The sequence below is a fragment of the Camelus ferus genome, chromosome 7 (genome assembly GCF_009834535.1).
Source record: "Camelus ferus isolate YT-003-E chromosome 7, BCGSAC_Cfer_1.0, whole genome shotgun sequence".
Lineage (NCBI taxonomy): Eukaryota > Metazoa > Chordata > Mammalia > Artiodactyla > Camelidae > Camelus > Camelus ferus.
This window is the reverse complement of record NC_045702.1, coordinates 83511475-83532895: the sequence shown is the minus strand read 5'-3', so window position 1 is coordinate 83532895 and position 21421 is coordinate 83511475. Positions and strand designations below refer to the sequence as shown.

General features: G+C 42.9%; 2 protein-coding genes and 1 long non-coding RNA gene across 8 annotated transcripts in view; 1 reads left to right on the top strand and 2 right to left on the bottom strand.

Annotated features, from left to right (window-relative positions):
• The window catches only part of OGDH (oxoglutarate dehydrogenase), a 73032-nt gene extending 68567 nt beyond the window's left edge, over positions 1–4465 (bottom strand). For all 4 annotated transcript variants that reach the window (XM_032484328.1, XM_032484330.1, XM_032484327.1 and 1 more), the window contains exon 1: positions 4349–4465. The gene's annotated coding sequence lies outside the window, so the exon portion shown is untranslated. The remainder of the gene's footprint in view (positions 1–4348) is intronic.
• A 7026-nt stretch (positions 4466–11491) lies between these two features.
• On the bottom strand, positions 11492–18161 carry LOC116665069. Of its 3 annotated transcripts, XR_004321659.1 has the most exons (4): positions 17887–18010; positions 16485–16818; positions 13985–14061; positions 11492–12126 (listed from the first exon to the last, which is right to left on the bottom strand). It is a non-coding gene; the product is annotated as an uncharacterized LOC116665069 (long non-coding RNA). The 3 variants fall into 3 exon arrangements; XR_004321658.1 differs by lacking the exons at positions 16485–16818; positions 17887–18010 and adding an exon at positions 18035–18161; XR_004321660.1 differs by lacking the exons at positions 16485–16818; positions 17887–18010 and adding an exon at positions 14937–16042.
• A 157-nt stretch (positions 18162–18318) lies between these two features.
• TMED4 (transmembrane p24 trafficking protein 4) lies at positions 18319–20937 on the top strand. Its single transcript, XM_032484334.1, has 6 exons — positions 18319–18506; positions 18710–18810; positions 18960–19085; positions 19331–19477; positions 19909–20048; positions 20577–20937. The coding sequence occupies exons 1-6, from the start codon at positions 18380–18382 to the stop codon at positions 20599–20601; spliced, it is 666 nt and encodes a 221-aa protein (XP_032340225.1). The 5' UTR covers positions 18319–18379; the 3' UTR covers positions 20602–20937.
• Positions 20938–21421: the final 484 nt, after the last annotated feature.

The window sequence follows — 21421 nt, the reverse complement described above, 5'->3', positions numbered from 1 at the left end:
GGAAAAGAAAAAAAAAAAAACCTTAACAAAATACAGCACATAGAATTAAGGAACAAGTAAACACAATTATATACCATGTGATTGGGTTTCGTCCAGGGATGTAAGGCTAGTTCAGTATTTTAAAAAATGTAAATCTATCATACTGACAGGCTAGAGAGAAAAAAAAAATCACATGATCATATCAATAGGTGCAGATAAAGTACTTGAGAAAATTCAACATCCACCCATGATACAAACTCTCAGAAAACTAGGAAGAGAGGGGAACTTCAACTTGATATAGAGCATCCACAAAAGCTTACAGCTAAAAAAAAAAAAAAAAAAAAAAAAAAAAGCCTACAGCTAACACACACTTAATAGTGAAGACTGAATGCTTCTTTTTAAAACTGAGAGCAATGCAAGAATGTCCACTCTCATCCCTACTATTCAACATAGTACCAACAGTTGTAGCCAGTGCAATAAGGCAGGAAAAGCAACTAGAAGGCATATAGATCAGAGAGTAAGAAATAATACTACCATTTGCAGATGTCATGATTGTCTATGCACCAAATCTCAAGGAATCTACAAAAACACTCATAGAACTAATGAGTGAATTCAACAGGGTCACAAGATACAAGATAAATACACAAAAGCAACATATTATCAATGGACGTGTGAAAACCAAAATTAAAAAAAAAAAAAAAGAAATACTTAGTGTAAGTCTAACAAAACATGCCCAGGACTTGTGTGCCAAAGAGTAAAAAATCCTGACGAAAGAAATGAAAAACCAAATGGAGAGACATGCCTTGTTCATGGTAGTAAAGATGTCATCTCCAAATTGATAAGACAACTTCAACACAATTCCTATCAAAATCCCAGTAAGACTTTGTAGATGTAGGTTAAGATTATTCTAAAATTTATATGGGAAGACAAAGGAACTAAATCAGCTGAAATAATTTTGAAAAAGAAAAATAAAGTAGGAAGAGTCAGTCTACCTAATTTCAAGATTTATTATATACCTGCAGGAATCAAGAGTGTTTGGTATTGATGGTGAGATGGACAAAAAAACCAATGGAACAGAACAGAGAACTCTAAAACAGTTCCACACAAGCACAAGCAACTGATTTTGGACCAAAATGCAAAACTATTCAATGGTGGAAGAACGGTCTTTTCAACAAATGCTGCTGGCTGGATATGCATGGGCAAAAGAAAGAAAGGGAGGGAGGGAGGGAGGAAGGGAAAGAAAGGAACCGCTTAAGCTAGACTTCGCACCTTATACAGAAATCAACTCTAAATGGACTGTAGATTGAAATGTACAACACCAAACTATAAAACTTTTAGAACAGAACACAAGAGAAAACCTTCAGGAACTAGAGCTAGGCAAAGAGTTCTTGACACTAAAAGCACAACCCATAAAAAACCAAAATTCATAAACTGGACTTCATCAGACTTAAAATTAAAAACTTTTGCTCTGCAAAAGATCCTTTTAAGAAGATGAAAAGACAAGCTACAGACAGGAGAAAACATCTGCAAACCATATATCCAACAAAGGACTAGAATGCGTAAGAAATTCTCAAAACAAAACATTAAAAAAAAAAAAAAGCAAACTATCTAATTACATAATGGCCAAAAGATATGAATAGGCATTTCATTGAAGAGGATAAACAGATGGCAAATGAACACATGAAAAGACATTCAATTATCACTAGCCATCAGGGAAATGCAAATTAAAACCACGAGACATCACTACACATCTACTAGAATGGCTAAAATTAAAAAAAAAGAAAAAGTAACCACCAAATGCTGGCAAGGATATGGAGAAACTGGGTCACAAATATATTATTGGTGGTACTGCAAAATGGTACAGTCACTCTGTAAAACAGTTTGGCTATTTCTGAAAAAAACTAAACATGTATCCACCGTATGACCCAGTGATTATACTCTGGGGCATTTACCCTAGAGAAATGAAAACTTATGTTCACATCAGAACCTGTATATAAATGTTTATAACATCTTAATAGCCAAAGAACGGAAATAACCCAGATGTCCTTCCATGGGTAAAGGGTTAAATCAACTGTAGTACATCCATAGCCTGGAGGCATAAAAAAGAAACAAACTACTGATACAGGCAACAACCTGCATGTATTTTCAGAGAATTACCCTTAGTGAAAAAAGCCAACCCCAAAAGGTTATATACTGTATGATTCTCCTTATGCATCATTATTGATATCTGAAAATCATAGAAATGGAAAACAGATTAGCTGTTGCCAGGAGTGAGGAGTTGGATGGAAGTGAGTGTGGCCACAAAAGGCAACAGGAGGGACCCTTGAGGTGATGGAAATGTTCTGTATCTTGACTGTTATCAATGTCGGTATCTGCTTGTGATGTAGTACTACAGTTTTTGCAAAATGTTATCATTTGAGGAAACTGGGTAAAGGAACACTGGGATCTCTTTGTACCATTTGTTACAACTGCACATAATAGATGTGAATGTACAATTTCTCAAAACTATACAATTCTCAAAATAAATTTCTCAATAACTGTACAATTATCCTAAAATAAAACTATCTAAAAATTTGAAAGGAGATGGCACAGTACTTGATCTAGTGGGCAGTAAGGAGATCGATTAAAAGCAGATCTGATATACATATACGTATATGTAAGATACACATATAATAAACAGTAAATATTTGGTATTTAATAAACTGCATTCAAACTTAAATAAAATCAACAAAATTTATATATTTCTGAAATTAAAATAAGTTTTAAAAACTAACTGAATTTTGGTGATGGTTGCATACTGTGAATATGCTACAAACCACTGAACTGTATACTTTAAAAGAGTGAATTGTATGATACATTAATTGTATCTCAATAAAGCTGGTAAGGGGAAAAAGTACTCGAAATGTAAGTGCTCTCAAAAAAATAATCAGGGTACTCTGATCTTTCTCCGATTTTCCAAGATCTAGTCCTTAGCTAACATGCAAAGCTAGAATAGTATTATATATTATCACACAGTGCAGATCTTAAACACACACACACACACACACACACAACCTGTGGTTTGACTGTTGCATCTCTTGCCACAGTGCAAACAAGGCTTCATCCCAGGCCACTCTTCCTAAAGCTGCTCAGAGCAGTGTATATGGAAGTGGGCCTCGAGTCCCTGCTTCCAAGCACAGGACTACAGAACAAGACAGAGAAACCCGAAGACAGAGCTCACACCTCAGGTGTGAGTCATCTGGGAGAAGGGCAGACAGCAGGTTCTTCTTTACTCAGTCTCGCCATCAGTTTTTCTATACAACTTACACTTATGTCAGGTAGCTTTGTTAAAGGCAAAAAGTGTTCCTCGAGGAAATGCAATTCATTCTCAACCTGGGCTATCAAACTCCTGGAAGGAGTATGGTGGAATACTGAGTACAATAGGTTACTGACATGTAATCTACTCATCAAGGGTGTCACCTCAAAAAGTGCAGAGGATGGGTAAGGTAGGTACTGAGTACAGAGGGATACTGAGTCTTTGGGTACTGAGTACGGTAGGGTGCTGCAGCGTAATCCACCCACCAAGGGCGTCACCCCAAGGAGCAGAGAAAATGGGTATGGTGGGGTGCTGAGTACAGTGGAGGTACTGAGTACAGTGGGTACTGCGGTGTAATCTGCTCAGCAAGGGCTCACCCCAAGAGTGCAGGGAGGAGGATAAGGTGGGGTTCTGAGTACTGAGTACGGTGTGGTACTGCGGGGTAATCTGCCCCTCAAGGACGTCAACCTAAGGAACACAGGGGAGGTTAATACGACGGGGTACTGAAGACAGCGGGTAATCCTTTCCTCAAGGGTTCACCCCAGGAGCATAGGGACAGCCCGGACAGAAGCCGACCCGCGTTGTCCGTGCTCTGGGAAGGGAGGGCTGCCCACAACCCGCAGCCACTTTGCCAGGGGCACGCCACCCTTCTATCAGTCCGGGCAAGCAGAGGACACCGCCGGGCGACTCCCACGTGATGCCTCCTCGACCTTGGGGGTCACCCCAGTGGCGGCGCCCGTTCCCTCACATCCGCCGCGCGGCCCGCCCCGCGCCCGCTACAGCCAATGGTGCGCCGCTCCGCGCCCCGCGCGACCTCCGCGCGCGTCCGCAGCCGCCAATCTCCGCCCGCCAGGCGGCGCTGGCCGCACCATTGGCTGCCACGCCCGTCTGTCAGACCCCGTCCCACCCACCTCCCCCCGTCAGCCGTGCTCCATCCAGCTTCACTCCCTGTCACCACGGCGCTGGCGACAACGAGGGCGCGGCGGCCTTGCCCCCTGCCGCGACCCCCGCCTCCTGCCCGACCGGCTTAGAGCCGCCTAAACCCGGCAAAGCCCGGCGGCAGCTCGCGCCTACCTGTCTCCGGCTCAGCTCCACCCGAATGAGGCGCCGACACCCCACTCCGGGGCACCAAACTCTCGGCCCCGCCCCGGCGTGTGGCGTCAGCACGCCGCCCCGCCCTGGGAGGAGAGGGACCGCCCCAGCCTCGTGAGCGGAGAGCATGACGTCACAGAGTCGCGCCAGCGTCGCCCTTGGCGCGTCCTTCGGTCAGAGGTGTCGGCCTCTAGGCTGCGGCGGAGCGATTTACCTTGGCGAGTCCGGACCTGCTTTCCAGCAGGGTTTGAAAAGGGTGCCGCGCGTTGCCTACTAGTGTCTCCTGCAGTACGCTGTCAGGACCCCTCTGGTGGATTGCTGAGTTGACCTGGTCTGTGCCCACAGACAAAGGAACCTTGGTCAGCAGTGCGTGCTCGGAACGCCGCCGGCATTGGGCGGGCAGAGTGAGAACCTGGAGGTCCTGGCTGACAACAAGGGTTTCCCAAAGTGGACAAGATCGCTGTGGGACACAGGGTCCTTCACTTGGTGCATGGACAGTGTATCGTGCCATTTCTTCAGATACAGGTGGTCATCTGCTTTAAGACGTCATTTTACTTACTGCTAAGAAAGAGCGCTGTTACTAGTCTCGATCGTAAGATGCAGCCGTATTTCAAAATGTGAAAAAAAAAAAAAACACAAACCCACCTCAGAACTGATGAAATACGGTAAACTGTAGTCAATCATATCCTGAGAAAAGCATTGCAGTTCTTTAATCTTCACTACAGCAAGGAGAAAGCTTCATTTCATGCTGATGTGTCCTTAACTCCTCTTTTTCTTCTTTCCCTTTTTGATAGAGATCAAACCTTAGGCTCAAAACCTGGTGAGCAATAATATAGATAAAACGTAAACTGCTTTGTCTTTCCGATTTTTGACAGTTCATCTTTGATATTTATGGCAAGTGATACTGGTTTTCCGACTTACAGTAATGAAAAAATATTCTTTTGTAATAACATTGTCCATTTAAACACTACATTAACCAGGTATTAGTATGGAAAGGTAGCGTCCAGAAGACTGACATCAGGGAAACGCTGTTCCACAGTGTCTTCTGTGTGTTTTTTGCCAAGAACTTGGAGAACAAGGGCTGTGTCAGGTGGCATAGCAGAGGATACTGGGGTGACAAAGGGCAGCAATCTGATCACAGAGATATGATCATTAAAGTTCCAAAGAGGACACAAGTGTCTGAATCTGGGCCTGAAATTCAGACTGAGGGATTTTGCCACCTGTTCACAGCTGTGATTCAGACTTAGAGCAATTTCTAAATTTCTAAAAGGGAAAGGCAAAATAGGAGGCTTTTTTTTTCTTTGTTGTTTTGTAAGTAGGAAATATAAGTGTCTTCAAGAACAAAGTTGGGCTGATAATGTGGGATAAGGATCTGGAGACTGCTAAGAAGTGAAGGAACCAAGGCACAAACAGTATTTTTTTCTTTCTTTTTTTTATTGTGGTAGAAAATATATAAGAAAAAAGTGGTCATTTTCACCATTTTAAAGGACAATTTTGTGGCATTAATCACATTCACAATGTTGTGTAACCATAACCACTATCTTACAGTCCAAACAAAAACTCTGTAGCCGTCCCATTTCCCTCTCTTCCTTCTCCCTTAGTAACCTCTATTATACTTTGCCTCTGTAAGTTTGATTATTCTAGCTACCTCATATAAGTGAAACCATAAAGTATTTATCTGTCCTTTTATGTCTCACTTATTTCACTTAGCATAATGTTTTCAAAGTTCATACATGTTGTAGCATGTGTCAGAATTTCCTTCCTTTTCGTGGCTGAATGTTTGGTATGGATGTACTGCATCTTGCCTATTCATTTAGGATGTTAAGTTGTTTCCTGCTTTTAGCTTTTGTAACTAGTGCTACTGTTACCAAACCAAACTTGGGTCCACTCGCCCAACACACAGCAAAATCAATCCACTGACACCGGATTGTGGTGAAAGAAAGTACAGCATTTATTGCAAGGTCAAGCAAGGAGAATGGGCAGCTCATACTCAAAAGACCGGAACTCCCCATGGCTTTCAGGGAAGGGTTTTTAAAGGCAACATTAGGGGTGAGGGTTGCAGGGTGCCTGATCACCTTGTGGACATTCTTCTGATTGGTTGGTGGTGAGGCAACTGGGTGGCTATTTCGGGAATTAACATCAGCCTTCTTCCAACTACTCTAGGGTCTATGTGCTTGTGGTCAGCATGCAGTTAACTTCTTCCACCTAGTGGAGGTTTTAGTGTCTATAAAACAACTCAAGGATGTTGTTCAGAATATTATCTATAGCCCTTGAGGAGGAACTAAAGGTCCTTAACTTTGTTTTACGACTAAACTATTATTATTTTGTCTTGCTTGATTGTTTTCCTGTTTCAGCATTTTCTCTCTTGTTTGATTACATTTGCTCTTTGGAAGAGCTCCTAGGAAGGCCTAGGAGGCTAAAGTGTTTTTTTACAGATAAGAGGCAGGGGACACTGGGATTTGTCCCTAGGAAGGTCCCACAGGGATCCTGCTTGGTTTCACTACAGTGACCATTGGCTTACAAGTATCTGTTGAGTAGTAGTTTACAATTTGTGTATTTCCTAGGAGTGGAAGTGGTGGGTCATACGGTAATTCTATGTCTAGCTTTCTGAGGAAGTGCTAAACTGTTTTCTACTGTGACCACACCATTTTACATTCCTGCCAGCAATGCCCAAGTGTTTCAATTTCTCCACATCCTCTTCAGTACTTCTTTTCTTTTTAAAATTTTTTTATCATCATCTTAGTGTGTGTGACGTGATCTTGTTGTCTTGATTTGCATTTCCCTAATGACTAATGATGTCAAGCATATTTTCATGTGCTTATTGGCCATTTGCATATCTTTGGAGAAAAGTCTATTCAAGCCTTTTGCCCTTTTTTGAATTAGGTTTTTTTAATTTTTGTCTCACTGTTGAGTTGGAGGAGTTCTTTCTATATTAATCCTTTATCAGATACATGATTTGCAGATATTTTCTCCCATTCCATAGGATGTTTTTTTTCACTTTCTTTATAATGTTCTTTAATGAACAAAAGTTTAATATTTTGAAGTCCATTTTATCCGTGTTTGTTGTTATTGTTGCTTAGTGTGTTGCTATCTGTCATAGCCAAGAATCCATTGCTAAATCCAAGCTCATGAAGATTTACCTTTATGTTTCTTCTAAGAGTTTTATGGTTTTAGCTTTTATATGTAGGTTGTTTATCGATTTTGAGTCAATTTTTGTATATGATGTGCAGTAGGAGTCCAACTTCATTTTTTTTGCATGTGGAACACCAGTTTTCCCTGTACTATCTGTTGAAGAAGTGATTCTTTCCCCACTGAATGGATTTAACACTCTTTTTGAAAATCAGTGGGCCAGATACATTGGGGTTATTTCTGTATTCTCAATTCTATTCCATTGGTCTATATGCTATCTTTATGCCAGTACCACCCTGTTTTGATTACTCTAACTTTGTGGTAAGTTTTAAAATCTAGAAGTGTGATTTCTCCAACTTTGTTCTTTTTCAAGATTGTTTTGGCTATTCAAGACCCCTTGCAGCTCCATATAAATTTAAGGAGTGACTTTTCCACTCCTGCAAAAATGGCTGTTGAAATTTTGATAGGGATTGTATTTAATCTCTTTGGGTAATATTGACATTGAAGCTAAGGGTAACTATCAGTTAGATCCATTAAACTTGTAACCTGCCTTCACTGATCAAGCTTGCTTTAATTGTTGCTACAAAAAAAAAAAACAAAAAAAAAAAAACCTGCATGTCCTCCAAGCATCATGTAATCTAAATAACAAGATGTTTGTCCAGATTGTTTTTCAGGAACTTGGAGTCAGCTATGTTCAGTTTGAGCTCGAGCCAGTTAAGACTGGCCAAGGCCGCCAAGTGAGTATATACTTAGTGACTTTTTGACATCAGAGGGCCAAAAATTCCACCCTCAGAACATGCTAACAGTACCGTTTTTTGAACATGTGTCCCATGAAGAAGCTTAGTTGTACTTCTGCAGAAAAATGATTTATCCCACTTTCTTCTCATTTCCAACTACCTTTCTCTGTGCTCCCTATGCCTCAACTTTATCCCATAAATATCTCGAGCCCCTCACCTTCAGAGAGGTGGATTTGAGATTTATTCCCCCATCTCCTCACTTGGCTGTCTTGTGAATAAACCCTTATTCTGCTGCAAACCTCCAGGTCTCAGCATTTGGCTTGCTGTGTATTGAGCAAACAAACCTAGTTCAGTTCGGTAACAACATCTTAGCAATAGTAAGTCTTCCAGTCCATGAACATGGGATGTCTTTCTATTTATTTGTGTCTTCTTTAATTTCTTTCAGCAATGTTTTCAGTTTTCAGTGTACAAGTCTTTTATGTTGATTAAATTATTCTTAATTTTTTGGATGAATTTGTAAGTAGAATTGCTCTCTTCATTTCTTTTACTGATTGTTCATTACTGGTGTATTGATTTTTGTGTATTGATATTGTGCCCTGCAACTTCACTGAATTCATTTATTAGCTCCAGTAGCTTTCTTTTGGATTCTTTGGGATTTTTTCCGTATCTAGGACTGTGTCATCTGTAAATAGAGATAGTATTTCTTCCTTTCCAGTTTGGATGCTTTCTGTTCCTTTTTCTAGAATATCCAGTACAATCTTGAATAGCCATGGTGAAAGTAGACATCCTTATCTTATTCCTGATCTTAGGGGAAGAGCTCTCAGTCTTTCATCATTACGTATGATGTGAGATTTTCACAGATGTCCTTTATCATGTTGAGGAAGTTCCTTTCTATTTCTAGTTTTGTTTTGTTTTTTTGGTGGAGGGACTCTTAATCTTCTATTTTATTTTCTTTAAATGCCAGTCACTCTCCACTGAAATGATTTCATGACCCACAAATGGGACGAAACTGTCTGAAAAACACTGTGCTAAGTAAGGGCTGCTTCTTTCATACAAAAAGCCTGCTTACTGGTTGGAAACGGTGACTCAGAGCATCTTCCAATTGCTGGATCTACCCATGTTTCCCACGTATCTGCAGGGGCTCCAGAGAGCCTTGTGATGCTTTCTGATTAGGCAATGGGCTTCAAGACTCCCTTCCCACCATTCCAGCCCTTAGGACCATCCTCCTCATCCTGACCTTTCCCACAGCACTTCTCAAGATGAAGTCAAGGAGCACACACTTCTTTCGGCAAGTTTGCAGAGGCCGCTATTCCCTTGTGTCTAGGGGCAGGAGTCAGTCTTGGTTTCTTCGGTTTCTTGGCTTGAGGCAGAAATGCAGGCTGGTGTTTGAGGGCCATGCTGTGAGAAAAGCCAAGGATCCACCCAAGAAGAGATGCACGTCGAAGGAGCTGGGAGAACTCTGTTCCTAGTTTTGAGTGTTTTTTTTGTGATGAAACAGTGTCGGATTTTGCTCAGTGCCTTTTCTGCATTAACTGAGGTAATCATGTGTTTTCCCCTTCATTCTATCAATATGATATATTACATTGATTGATTTTCTTATGTTGACCCACGCTTGCATTGATGGGATAAATCCCATTTGATCATGATGTATAATCGTCTTAATATGCTTTTGGATTTGGTTTGCTAGTATTTAGTTCAGGATTTTTGCATCCGTTTTAATAAGGGACGTTGGACTGATTTTCTTTTCTTGTGATATCTTTGACTGGCTTTAGTATCAGTATAATGCTGGCCTCATTGAATGAGTTAGAAAGTGTTCCCTTCTCTTCAATGTGTTGGAAGAGTTTAAGTAGGATTGCTGTTAATTCTTCTTTAAACATTTGGTAGAATTCACCAGGAAAGATAGAAGGAGTTTGAAAGTGTTCCCTTCCCTTCAATGTGTTGGAAGAGTTTAAGCAGGAATACTGTTAATTCTTCTTTAAATGTTTGGTAGAATTCACCAGGTAAGTCCATTCTTGGACTCTTCCTTATTGTGTCACTTTAGGTAATTTGTGTGTTTCTAGAAATTTGTCCACTTCATTTAATTTTTCTCATTTGTTGGTGTGCAACTGCTCAGAGTATTCTCTTTATTTCTGTTAGGCTAGTAGTAATGTCTCTAATATCTGATTTTTAGTGATTTATGTCTCTTTTTTTTGTCAGTCTAGCTAAAGTTTTCTTAATTTTGTCGATCTTTTCAAATAATCAACTTTTACTTTCCATTGACTCTATTGTTTTTCTGTTCTCTGTTTTATTTCTCTCTACTTTAATCTGTATTTCCTTCCTTCTGCTACCTTTGGGTTTAGTTTGCTCTCTCTCTTTTTTCCTTTTTTTAGTTCCTCAAAGAGTCAATTTAGGTTATTGATTTGATTTTTCTTTCTTTTTAATGCAGACTTTTACAACTATAAATTTCCCTCTGAGGACTGCCTTCACTGCACCCAATGGCTTTTGCTTGTATGCTTTTTCATCGACATATACATTCCTCATTCATTTAACAAATATTTATGCCATTTTGGTTCTGGGTGCTGGGGATACAGAAATGAACACAATAGACAGGCAGGATCTGTACTGTCATGGTGCTGACATTTTAGGGTTTAGGCTAAAACAAAAAGATAGCAATTGATGATTTGAAATCCATAAAACAAGGTGCTATGATAAAGAATGGTGGTGGGGTTGAGGAGGGTATAGCTTAGTGCATGAGGTCCTGGGTTCACTCGCAGTACCTCCATTAAAATAAACAAATAAGTAAACCCAATTACCTCCCTCCCACAAATTTTTTTTAAAAACCAGGTCAAGAATGGTGGTAGCACTGCTTTTGTTTTCAAAATGTATTTTATTAAATAGGTAACATATTCTCATGGTTCAGAAATCAAAGATATTGATAGATCTAGTTTGCCAAGTCTCTCTTGCACCCCTGTTAACATCTGCCTCATTATCTGCTAGTCTGCTGACCCCTTCCCTGCAAGGGGTAACTCTTTATTTGTTGAGTCATGGAGCAATCACGTATTCCAGGGCGAGAACAGAGGTGGAGGGAATTCAGGGGCTTGGAGAGGGACCATTTACCAACTAGGACAGAAGTATTTTTGTATTTTAACCAGCACAACCAAACTGGTGTATATTGGCTGAATATTCATGCTACCTATAAGTAACCACTTATAGTCTTATATATTCTTCCAGCATTTTTCATGCAAATACAAATACCAAAGATAGCTTACTATATACTGTCTTCTGCATCTTGCTTTTTTTTTTTTAACATAGCAGTATATCCCAGAAATCTTTCTATATCAGCTCATGAAGCGTGCCATCATTTTTTTTTCCCAGTTACATAATTGCATAGAATGGTTTTGGTGGGGATAGCTCATCTTTGTTCCATGTTGGTATTGGCTAGGGCAGTTCCTCTGGGACTGAAGGATCCAAAATGGCTTCATCCTGTTAACTCATGGCTCAGTCTGCTGGGCTGGACCTCGTATCAGCTGGGTTCCAAGAGAGTGAAAATGGAAGCCATCAGGCCTCTTAAGCCCCAGGCACCAGAGCCATACAGTTTTCTTCCACTGCGTTGAATTGGTCAGCGCAAGTCACAGGTCCAGAATGAGATGCCAGTGGAGGGGAAATGGATTCCACCCTGAGTGGGAAGAGCGGCATGTGGATACAGTGATGGGAGGGATTGCTGGCACTGGGTCCAGTCAGGGTTCACATGTCTTATTTGGTATTACGCATCTTTAGTTTCTTAAAATCTCCCATTTCACCCACTTTTTTTTTTTCCTTTTCTTGACTTTAGTTTTTGAAAGCCAATTGTTCCACATTCTGGATTTGCCTTATTATTTCCTCACGATGGCTTCAAACTTCTGAATTTTCTGTAAACTGCAAGATGTACGAAAGACCTGATTTAAATTAAACCTTACAAAAATATTTTTTACCCATTGATTACCCTTATGTTTTACAATGATTATCTTTTGCCTGAACAGAATCCTTTAAAAATCTAAGTCAGATTAAGTCATTTCTAACTCAAAAATCCCCTAAGGGGTTCTCATTTATTTGCGGAAGTCCTTAAAATGGTCTAAAAGCCCTACGGAATCCTCCCACTCCCATCTATGACCTCATTTCCTCCTACTGTCCCCCTCCGTCTCTCCTCCTGCCACGCTGGCCTCTTCGCCCTTCCTCAACTCACCACACAGCAGCCTTGGGGCTCTCACTGTTTCCTCGGGTATGCCATGTGACCTCTCTCACTTGATACCTTCTTGGTGAGCCTTCCTTGGCCACTCTATTGTACCCCATCCCACATCTGACCAAGGCACGCCCTATATTAGTTTCCTGCGGCTGCCAGAACCAATTACCACAAACGTGGTGGATGAAAGCAAGAGAAACGTATTGTATCACAATTAGAGAGTGCAGAATTCTGAAATCAAGGTGTCGGCTGGGCTGTGTTCCCTCCAGAGGCTCCAAGAGAGATTTCATTGCTTGTCTCTTCCAGTTTCTGGTGGCTCCAGGCATTCCTTGGCTTGTGGCTACATTGCTCCAGTGCCTGCCTCTGTGATCATGGCCACCTCCTTTTCTCTGTGTGGCTATCCCTCTCTCTTTTTTTAAGTGTACAGTTGAGTGGCATAAAGTACATTACAGATCTCCAGAACTTTTCCATGGTACAGATCTGAAACTCTTTACCCATTGGGCAACTCCCCCTTTTCCCCCATCCCCAGCCCCTTGTAACCACCATTCTACTTTCTCTTTCTCTGAGTTTCACTACTCTAGATACTTGATATAAATGGAGTCATATAGTATGTGTCCTTTGTGACAGGCTTATTTCATTTAGCATAATGTCCTCATGGTTCAACTATGTTGTAGGATATTGCAGAATTTCCTTTTGAAGGCTGAGTAATATTCCATAGTACATGTCTATCACATTTTGTTTATCCTTTGTCTATTTATCCACTGATGGACATTTAGGTTGCTTCTACCTCTTGGCTATGGTGAATAATGCTATGAGTAAGAATGTGCAAATATCTTTTTAAGAGCCTACTTTCAGTTCTTTTAGAGATCTACCCAGAAGTGGGATTGCTGGAACGTACAGCAATTCTATTTTTAATTTTTTGAGGAACCTCCATGCTATTTTCCACAGTGATTGCACCATTTTACATTTCCACCAACAGTTCATAAAGATTCCACTTGTTATTTTCTTGTCTTTTTTTTTTTTAATAGTAGCCATCCTAATGGGTATGAGGTATCCTTTGTGTCTCTTATCAATGACACCTGTCATTGGATTTAGGGCCCACATAGATAATTCAGGATTATCTCATCAAGATCCTTAAGTACATTTGCAAAGACCCTTTCTCCGGGTAAGGTCACATTCAAAGCTTCCAGAGACTCAAACATTGAGATGTCTTTTGGGGGGACCACCATTCAACCCACTATACTTTCTTTTTCTCCTTGATACTTATCTCCATCTGACTTGCTATAACTTTACTTATAATTTATCTTCTTTACTGACAGACAATGATCAAAATAAATCCACAAGGACAAGTATTTTTGTCTGTTTTTTTTCACCATTGTGCTCCCAGGGTTTAGAACAGTGTCTGGCAAAAATGGCTGCTCAGCAGATATTGGTTGAATGAATGAATGAAAGGGCAGCTGGCCTAGGTAAATGTTGGCAGAAATCCCCCCCCCACACGCTCCAGCTGCCTTAACCTTTGAGGGGAAAAGGTTTTGGACCTGGGGATTAGATTACCTGAGGCAAGCTCCTTCCTGTGGGGAATGCAATCTCTTTAAGATTACCCATCGATTAGGCCAACTTTCAGGGTTCTCCTTAAGAAAAACATAAATTAGAAAAAAAATTAGAAATACAAATACCATTTCTTGCTAAAGTGAATTAGGATTCCTTGGATAAATGACTGATTTTGTGTCTAGGCCAGGAAATGTACGAAATGGAAAGCAAGGAAGCCCCTAAAGGCTACTGGGATTGTGTGAAAAAGGCATAGAGAGACAATGTTTTCTGAGACAACTTGATCAAAAAAGGGTAATGATTTTAATGGATTAAAACACATTTTGTTTTCACTGTAAATCCTTCCTGGCTCTGGATTTAACTCTGAAGGGTATTCATTCCAAGGACAGAGAAACATGTTAAATGACACATGAAATAACAATCAACCAAATCCAAAATGTGGAAAAATCTTTTGGTCAAATGCTCCAGTTGCTTCAATAAGTAAATGGCACCATCATCATCATCATCATTAACAACAAAAGGGGAAGGGGACAGGCTCACAGACACAGTAAACAGTCTTATGGTTACCGGGGGAAAGGGGGTGGGAAGGGATAAATTTGGCAGCTTGAGATTTGCAACTGTCAGCCACTATATATAAAAATAGATTAAAAAAAACAATTTCTTCTGTATAGCACAGGGAACTATATTCAATATCTTGTAATAACCTTTAATGAAAAAGAATATGAAAATGAATATATGTATATGCATGACTGGGACATTGTGCTGTACACCAGAAATCGACACATTGTAACTGACTGTACTTCAGTTTAAAACAAAAAAAATGGGAAAAGGGAAGGGGAATTGTTAATACAGTAGTCCCCCTTATCAATGGATTAATTTTCCCACAGTCAACTGCAGTCTGAAAAGATTAAATGGAAAATTCCAGATATAAACAATTCATAAGTTTTAAATTGCTCACCGTCCTGAGTAGCGTGACGAAATCTTGCTCTGTTCTACCCGGGATCTGAATCATCTTTGTCCGACGGATCCCACCCGTTAACTCATTTATTAGCCCTCTTGGTTATCAGATTGGCTGTCCCTGTATCACAGTGCTTTGTGTTCAAGTAACCTTTATTTTACTTAATAATGGCCCCCAAAGTGCAAGAGTAGAGATGCTGGCAATTCAAATACGCCAAGGAGATGCCATGAAGTGCTTCCACTAAGTGAAAAGGTGAAAGGTCTTAATGAGATTAGACAAAAATCATACGCTGGAGTTACTAAGATCTACTTTAAGGACGAATCTTCTATCTGTGAAATTGCAAAGAAGTAAAAAGAAATTCATGCTGGTTTTGCTGTTGAACCTCGAAACTGCAAAAGTTATGGCCACACTGTGCTTAGTTAAAATGGAAAAGGCATTAAATTTGTACAAGATATTTTGAGGGACCATATTCACATAACTCTTATTACAGTGTATTGTTATAATTGTTCTATTTTATTATTGTTAATTTCTCACTGTGCTTAATTTAAAAGTTAAACTTTATTATATGTATGTATAGAAAAAACATAGTATATATATAGTTTGATACTATCTGAGGTTTCAGGCATTCATTGAGGGTCTTGGAATGTATCCTTTTGGAAAAGGGGGGGCTACTATATATCAAAAGAGGTTTAGGAGATATATCAATGAATGCAGTAAGTAGACCTTGTTTTGACCTGATTAAACAGTTTAAAGTTTTTTTGAGATGGGGTAGAGGGGAATTGGACATATACTAAGTTTTAATATTATTAAATAATTATTTTTCATTGTGTTGGGTGTGATAATGGTATTTTTAACAGTCCTTATCTGTTAGAGACACATTGAATTATTTGTAGGTGAAATGATACGATGTCCAGGGTGTCTTTAACATACTTCAGGAAAAAAAAATGCAGAGTGATAAATGAAATTAAGGAAGGCAAAATACGGATTGTTGTTGAAGCTCGCTAATAAGTATATGAACATTCATTTTAACTATTCTACTTTTATGTGTGTTTGGAAATTCTCTTAATAAAAAATTAAAAACAAAGTTTCAACTTTTCTTTGTTCTAGTTCCATGCCCAGTAAGAAACTTTCTGGTTTGGTTTTCACCTTCTGTTCCAAAACAAGGGGTGCTGTAACTAGGAGATGTAAACATGTCTCATGGCCTTCCTCATACTTCTCAATTTTCTTAGCCCAGATCTTCAGTCTCATGTTGCACCAGTTTGTTGGAAAAAAAGGAGGGAGGAGAAGGATGCAAAGAACCCTGGAGAAGGGAGGAACTGGCAACCGCAAAACAGTCACTTGAACATCAGACTGTCCCCCACTGGATTTGGATGAGATCACAAGCTATCCACATGACTGACTGTTGAACATGGCCAGATTGTGCCTTGTTGTTCATTCCATTCGAGAAAAGTTGAGCCAAACGCTAATATTTAAATATCAGATTTCACACCACAACCCAAGTTTCCAGCTTTTTAAAGAGAGATCTTAAAAGAGGCTTTTGGTCCTCACCATAGAATTACTGCTGCTCAGGGAGGCTCGCCTTGCAAAACTTCTCTTTTTAATGCCACAAGGATGCCTTGGTTCAACCCCACTTCTTACAGGATAAATAGCAGCATACACAGCACTAAGCGTGCTAAGATAATACAGGATTTCTTTGTGTTTAGCAGAGCAAGAACTGGGCCCCCGCTTGCACTTGTCACGGGCCCGCTGGAGCCACGAGGGCAAGTTTCGTTCCGTTCCACATCTCTCTGCACTCCTGAGACCCAAATCACTGCAGGTTGAGAAGACCTGTAGCCCAAGCGACTGCACGTCCCAAATCTTCACCCAGGGGACAGTGAGGAGTCTGACAAGTTGAGAGAGAACAATGAGGGCTGGAGTATACACACCGAGGCGCCGCCAAGTCTCGCCCTTTTGGAGCGTAGTCTAGTGACAACTGGAGGGTGTCTCGCATGGTCCCTCCTCCCACACCTCTCACTTTGAAAGCAGCTCTTTTGCCCCTTTCCTGTTTGCCCATTTCTGTTCCCCTCTAACCTCGAAAGAACCTAATTATAGGAATGCTATCACTAAGCAATTTAACATAACTCCTGACTTAACGCTCTCCTGAATGCACACCATGTCTAGCCTAACCTGTTCTTTTCCTTGATTAAAAAAAGAATGAAAAATTAAGTAGTTACAGAATGACTAGCTTTCTACCCTCAGCAGCCTCTTAGCAATCCTGTAGGCAGATCATGTGGTCAAGATAACATCTGAAAAGAGTCAGCCAGTCTGCACGCAATGGAGAGTGATGCAGAATCCAGTCTCCTGCCTTGATGACTCACTGAGATTGTTGCCCACTACCCCCTTCTCTTTAAAACCTGTGGCTGAGGAGAATCTTGGGAGTTGGTCTCTGGACCTGAGCCCACCTTCTCTGCAGACTACTGGCTTTTCTGATTAAAGCGCTTTTCTGTTCTATTGACACTTGCCTCTCAATCACTGGGTTTTGAGCAACGCAGTGGAACCTGAGTTCAGTAACAACCTGGAGCCCAACCTCCAATACCTCTCCCCTATTAGCACACCCTGGGTGACTTCATCTGTGGATACTTTAGTGAGTACCCCTAGCAGGGGAGTGTCAGAAAACAACCAGTCCAACACCGTCATCAAATGCAACAAACCTGACAAACTCAAAATCAGAAACACCTAAGCCTGTTGGAACCCTCAATGGCTCATAATGTTTCCCAAAGACCGGCCTGCCCCCTCATCCAGGAAAAGCCTCCTCCCTGGGGTCACAGCCCCCGCAGCCAGGGTGGGCAGCTCCTCCAGGCGGCGCCAGAGCGTCTGACGCTCCTGCATCCCAAAAGGGCTCTCACACCAGCACCTGCCCGGCCAGGGTCTCGGGAAGGGTCTGTCGGTGCCTGGACTTCGCCTTTTCCACCTTGCGTGGACCAATTCTTCCAGATCCGGAAGTCCAGGCACCACAGGCCGCGAAACCCGCCGCTGCGGGACGCACGCCCTGTTGCGGGCTAGCACAACTTTCCGGGAAGGGCAAGAAGCAGGGACCGAACGTATCTGCGCATGCGTACCCTCCGCCCGGCGGTGCTGCGTTTACTGGGAGCAGGGCGCAGGCAAGCGCATGCGCGCTTGGAAGAAAGCGCTCGCGGGCTAGAGCTGGAGCCGACTGCACAGTTCAAGAGCTAGAAGGCACGCCAGGGCATCCCGCGCGTGCGCACTCTCAGCTCAGTCGTGCAGCCTCTCCTGGAAGGGCCCGGGGCGGGACGGGGCGGAGCAGCCGCTAGGAGGTGTCACCGCGCATGCGCATTCTGCTCCAAGCCCTGCTGCGTCGCCTGGGAGCGGGGCGCAGGTGCGCGCATGCGCATTGGGGCGGAGGGCGAGCGTTGGCAGGTGTTTGGGGTGGGCGTTGGCGGGTGATGGGGCTGCCGGCTCTGTTGCTGCTCGCGCTGTGCGCGGCGGGAGCCCGGGGGCTCTACTTTCACATCGGCGAGACCGAAAAGCGTTGCTTCATCGAGGAAATCCCGGACGAGACAATGGTCATCGGTCAGGCCGGGCGAGGGTGGACAGGGCCCAGCGTGTCCCCCAGACGCGGCCGGGCTCCCCGCTCTTGGCGGCTCCTTGAGGACGCCGGGCCCTGGCGGGGCGAGCAGTGACCCCTGCCCGACGCCTCAGGAGTCGCGGCGCCCCGCTGAGGGTGGGAGCCGGGCGGACTAGGCGGGTTATGACAGCTCTTGTCTGCTCTGCAGGGAACTACCGCACCCAGATGTGGGATAAGCAGAAGGAGGCCTTCCTGCCCTCGACCCCCGGCCTGGGCATGCACGTGGAGGTGAAGGACCCTGAAGGCAAGGTAGGACCACCGCTGGCTGCGCACAGGCCGTGGTATGGACTCGTTGCAGACTGCATTAGGCCACCCTTAACTAGAGCTCTCTGGAGTGTACAGAGTACTTGGAGAGGTCAGAGTAGAGGAGGGGTCTTTCACTGACTGGCGTGTTACAGGTGGTGCTGTCCCGGCAGTACGGCTCAGAGGGCCGCTTCACCTTCACTTCTCACACTCCTGGTGACCATCAGATCTGCCTGCACTCCAACTCTACCAAGATGGCTCTCTTTGCTGGCGGCAGACTGGTAAGAGAATTTTCTCTGGCTGTAGCTCAGAATGTCTCACTTGGTCCCAAAGTTTTGGTTTATTACCATCATCATTTGTAACACTTCCTGGCACAATCACAATTAAGGATTAGATATTGCCCTTCTGTCCCACAGCCAGGGACAAAAGCCTGGAACAGACCATCGGAGGTCCCACCACTCAGACACCATAACCTCAGAGTGTTTCTAACCCTACCACTTTGGGGTCCAACCCTGTTTCCTTCTAGCGTGTGCACCTAAACATCCAGGTTGGGGGGCATGCCAACAACTACCCTGAGATCGCTGCCAAGGATAAACTGACAGAGCTGCAGCTCCGAGCCCGCCAGTTGCTTGATCAGGTGGAACAGATCCAGAAGGAGCAGGATTACCAGAGGGTAAGGGCACGGTGCTGTACTTGAACGTGGCAGTTGACTTTTGTATCCACTGCACCTACTGGGAATTTCTACTTGGGGCCTTCCCTACCTGGAAGATCAGCTGTTCAAAGAATGGAGTGGAGGGTATCAGTCTAGACAGCCGTTTTTCAACTCCTTAGAATGAAGTGTGGAGAGGACAGTTCACTCTAGCGATAACCACTACCTACCTCTTACCTTGGGATCTTGTTTGAAATGGTAAGAGCATGATTTCTGTCCTAGCAGAGATGCTTGTGGAGGGGCAGCCTGTCACTTGGGGCACTTCCAGTGGAATCAGGCAGAATTTCAATAGGCGTTTGGTCCCACAGTTGAGTAGCTGCATGGAAGGAGGGGCCCCACAACGGCTGGGACTGTCCCTTTTGCACATTTAATCCTGGGTCCATTGTCTCATGCAGTATCGTGAAGAGCGTTTCCGTCTGACCAGTGAGAGCACCAACCAGAGAGTCCTGTGGTGGTCCATCGCTCAGACCATCATCCTCATCCTCACTGGCATCTGGCAGATGCGTCACCTCAAGAGCTTCTTTGAGGCCAAGAAGTTGGTGTAGTGTCCTCTCCATTTGACCCTTCCCTGTCACCTCAGTTATTTGGTACTTTTCCCCACCCAATACCTTATCTACCTGGATTTTGAGGGGAAAAAATAACAAAAGAATATAAGACACACTGGTTCCATGGTAACAAAGCATTCAGATCACCCACTTGTTAATACTGGTTCCCAAGGACACAGGACATTGGTCCAAGCTTTCAGAGATGTCTTGGGGTTTCTGTGGAGTCGAAACTGACCCAGGACTAAGTCTTGCTTCTTTCGCCTCCAGTGATTCCCCTCCATCCTCTTGGAAAATGAGCAAATGAAAAATATCTCCTACTCCTTGAACCTCTTCATCTGCTTATGAAGTAGGCAACCAAAATGCCCCAGCGAGAAGGCCCCGCCTCACTGCTCCCATCAGTCCTGGGTTCACTCAGTGGCTTTGTGAATGTAAATAAGGGCCAGAGGCCCCAGAGGATTGAAATGTTTTTCTATATATTAGAACTATTTTTTGATAAAATTATCTATTTTCCTTCCTAGTCCAAGTGTTCCTGCCTTTGTGTGACTAGCTGAAAACACCAGTGCAGTCCCTTCTGCATTCTGTTCATCCGTGCAGTTCTGGTAACTGTCATGGCAGCTCTCAGGGCCAGAAAGCAGATGTGACAGCTGCTCTCAAGGCCTAATCAGAGTGCCAGGCAGAGCCTTCTCTGGGACACCCGTGATTTCCATCACACAGGGCCTCAAGAGGAAGAGGTGGTGACGGAGCTAGCACAAGGCAGGGCACTCTTACCCTCCCCCTTCCCTTAACTTTTATTTAAGCTGTGGTAAATGTTTTCTTCACGGGAACCAGATTTGGTTCTTTATACAGGGTTTTTCCAGTGAAATAAAATGTGTTGTAGTAGCTGTGTGTGAAATGAAATAAGAGGCTGTGGGCAGAGCGGAGGCATAAAGGGAAATGGAGGAAAGGCTTTTGGCCTGGACTGCCTCCTTGGCTGAACCAGAGTGGCTTCAGCATGTGGGCTTGTGGTGCTAAGGCCTGGCCTGACAGGAGTCCCGGGGGGTGTGGGAAGTGGACGGGGTGGCTGCTCAGCTATTCACAGAGGTCAACCAAGTAGACCTGTCAGTAAGGAATCCTGTGGGGAGATTAAGCTCTCTGGAATCATAAATTTAACCACATCTTAGTACATTCCCCTCATGCCCTTTTGCTGTAGAAAACTTAATACCATTAGTTGGCCATTCCTGACATTTCATGGCTTTATTTATCCAAAAATACATTCTTTATCTGATGTAGAAAATGAAATTCTTCCCTTCTCATTTTCTCTTTATGTTCTGTATTATTTCACATTATGTACCTATTTTAACTTACAAAAATACATGCAATTTAG

Excerpts from the sequence above, each read along its gene's own strand:
- TMED4 (XM_032484334.1), top strand. The coding sequence starts at position 18,380 with ATGGGGCTGCCGGCTCTGTTGCTGCTCGCGCTGTGCGCGGCGGGAGCC. Across the intron at positions 18,811-18,959 it reads TGAAGGACCCTGAAGGCAAG|GTGGTGCTGTCCCGGCAGTA; the intron begins GTAGGACCACCG and ends GGCGTGTTACAG. Across the intron at positions 20,049-20,576 it reads AGCTTCTTTGAGGCCAAGAA|TCCAAGTGTTCCTGCCTTTG; the intron begins GTTGGTGTAGTG and ends TTTCCTTCCTAG.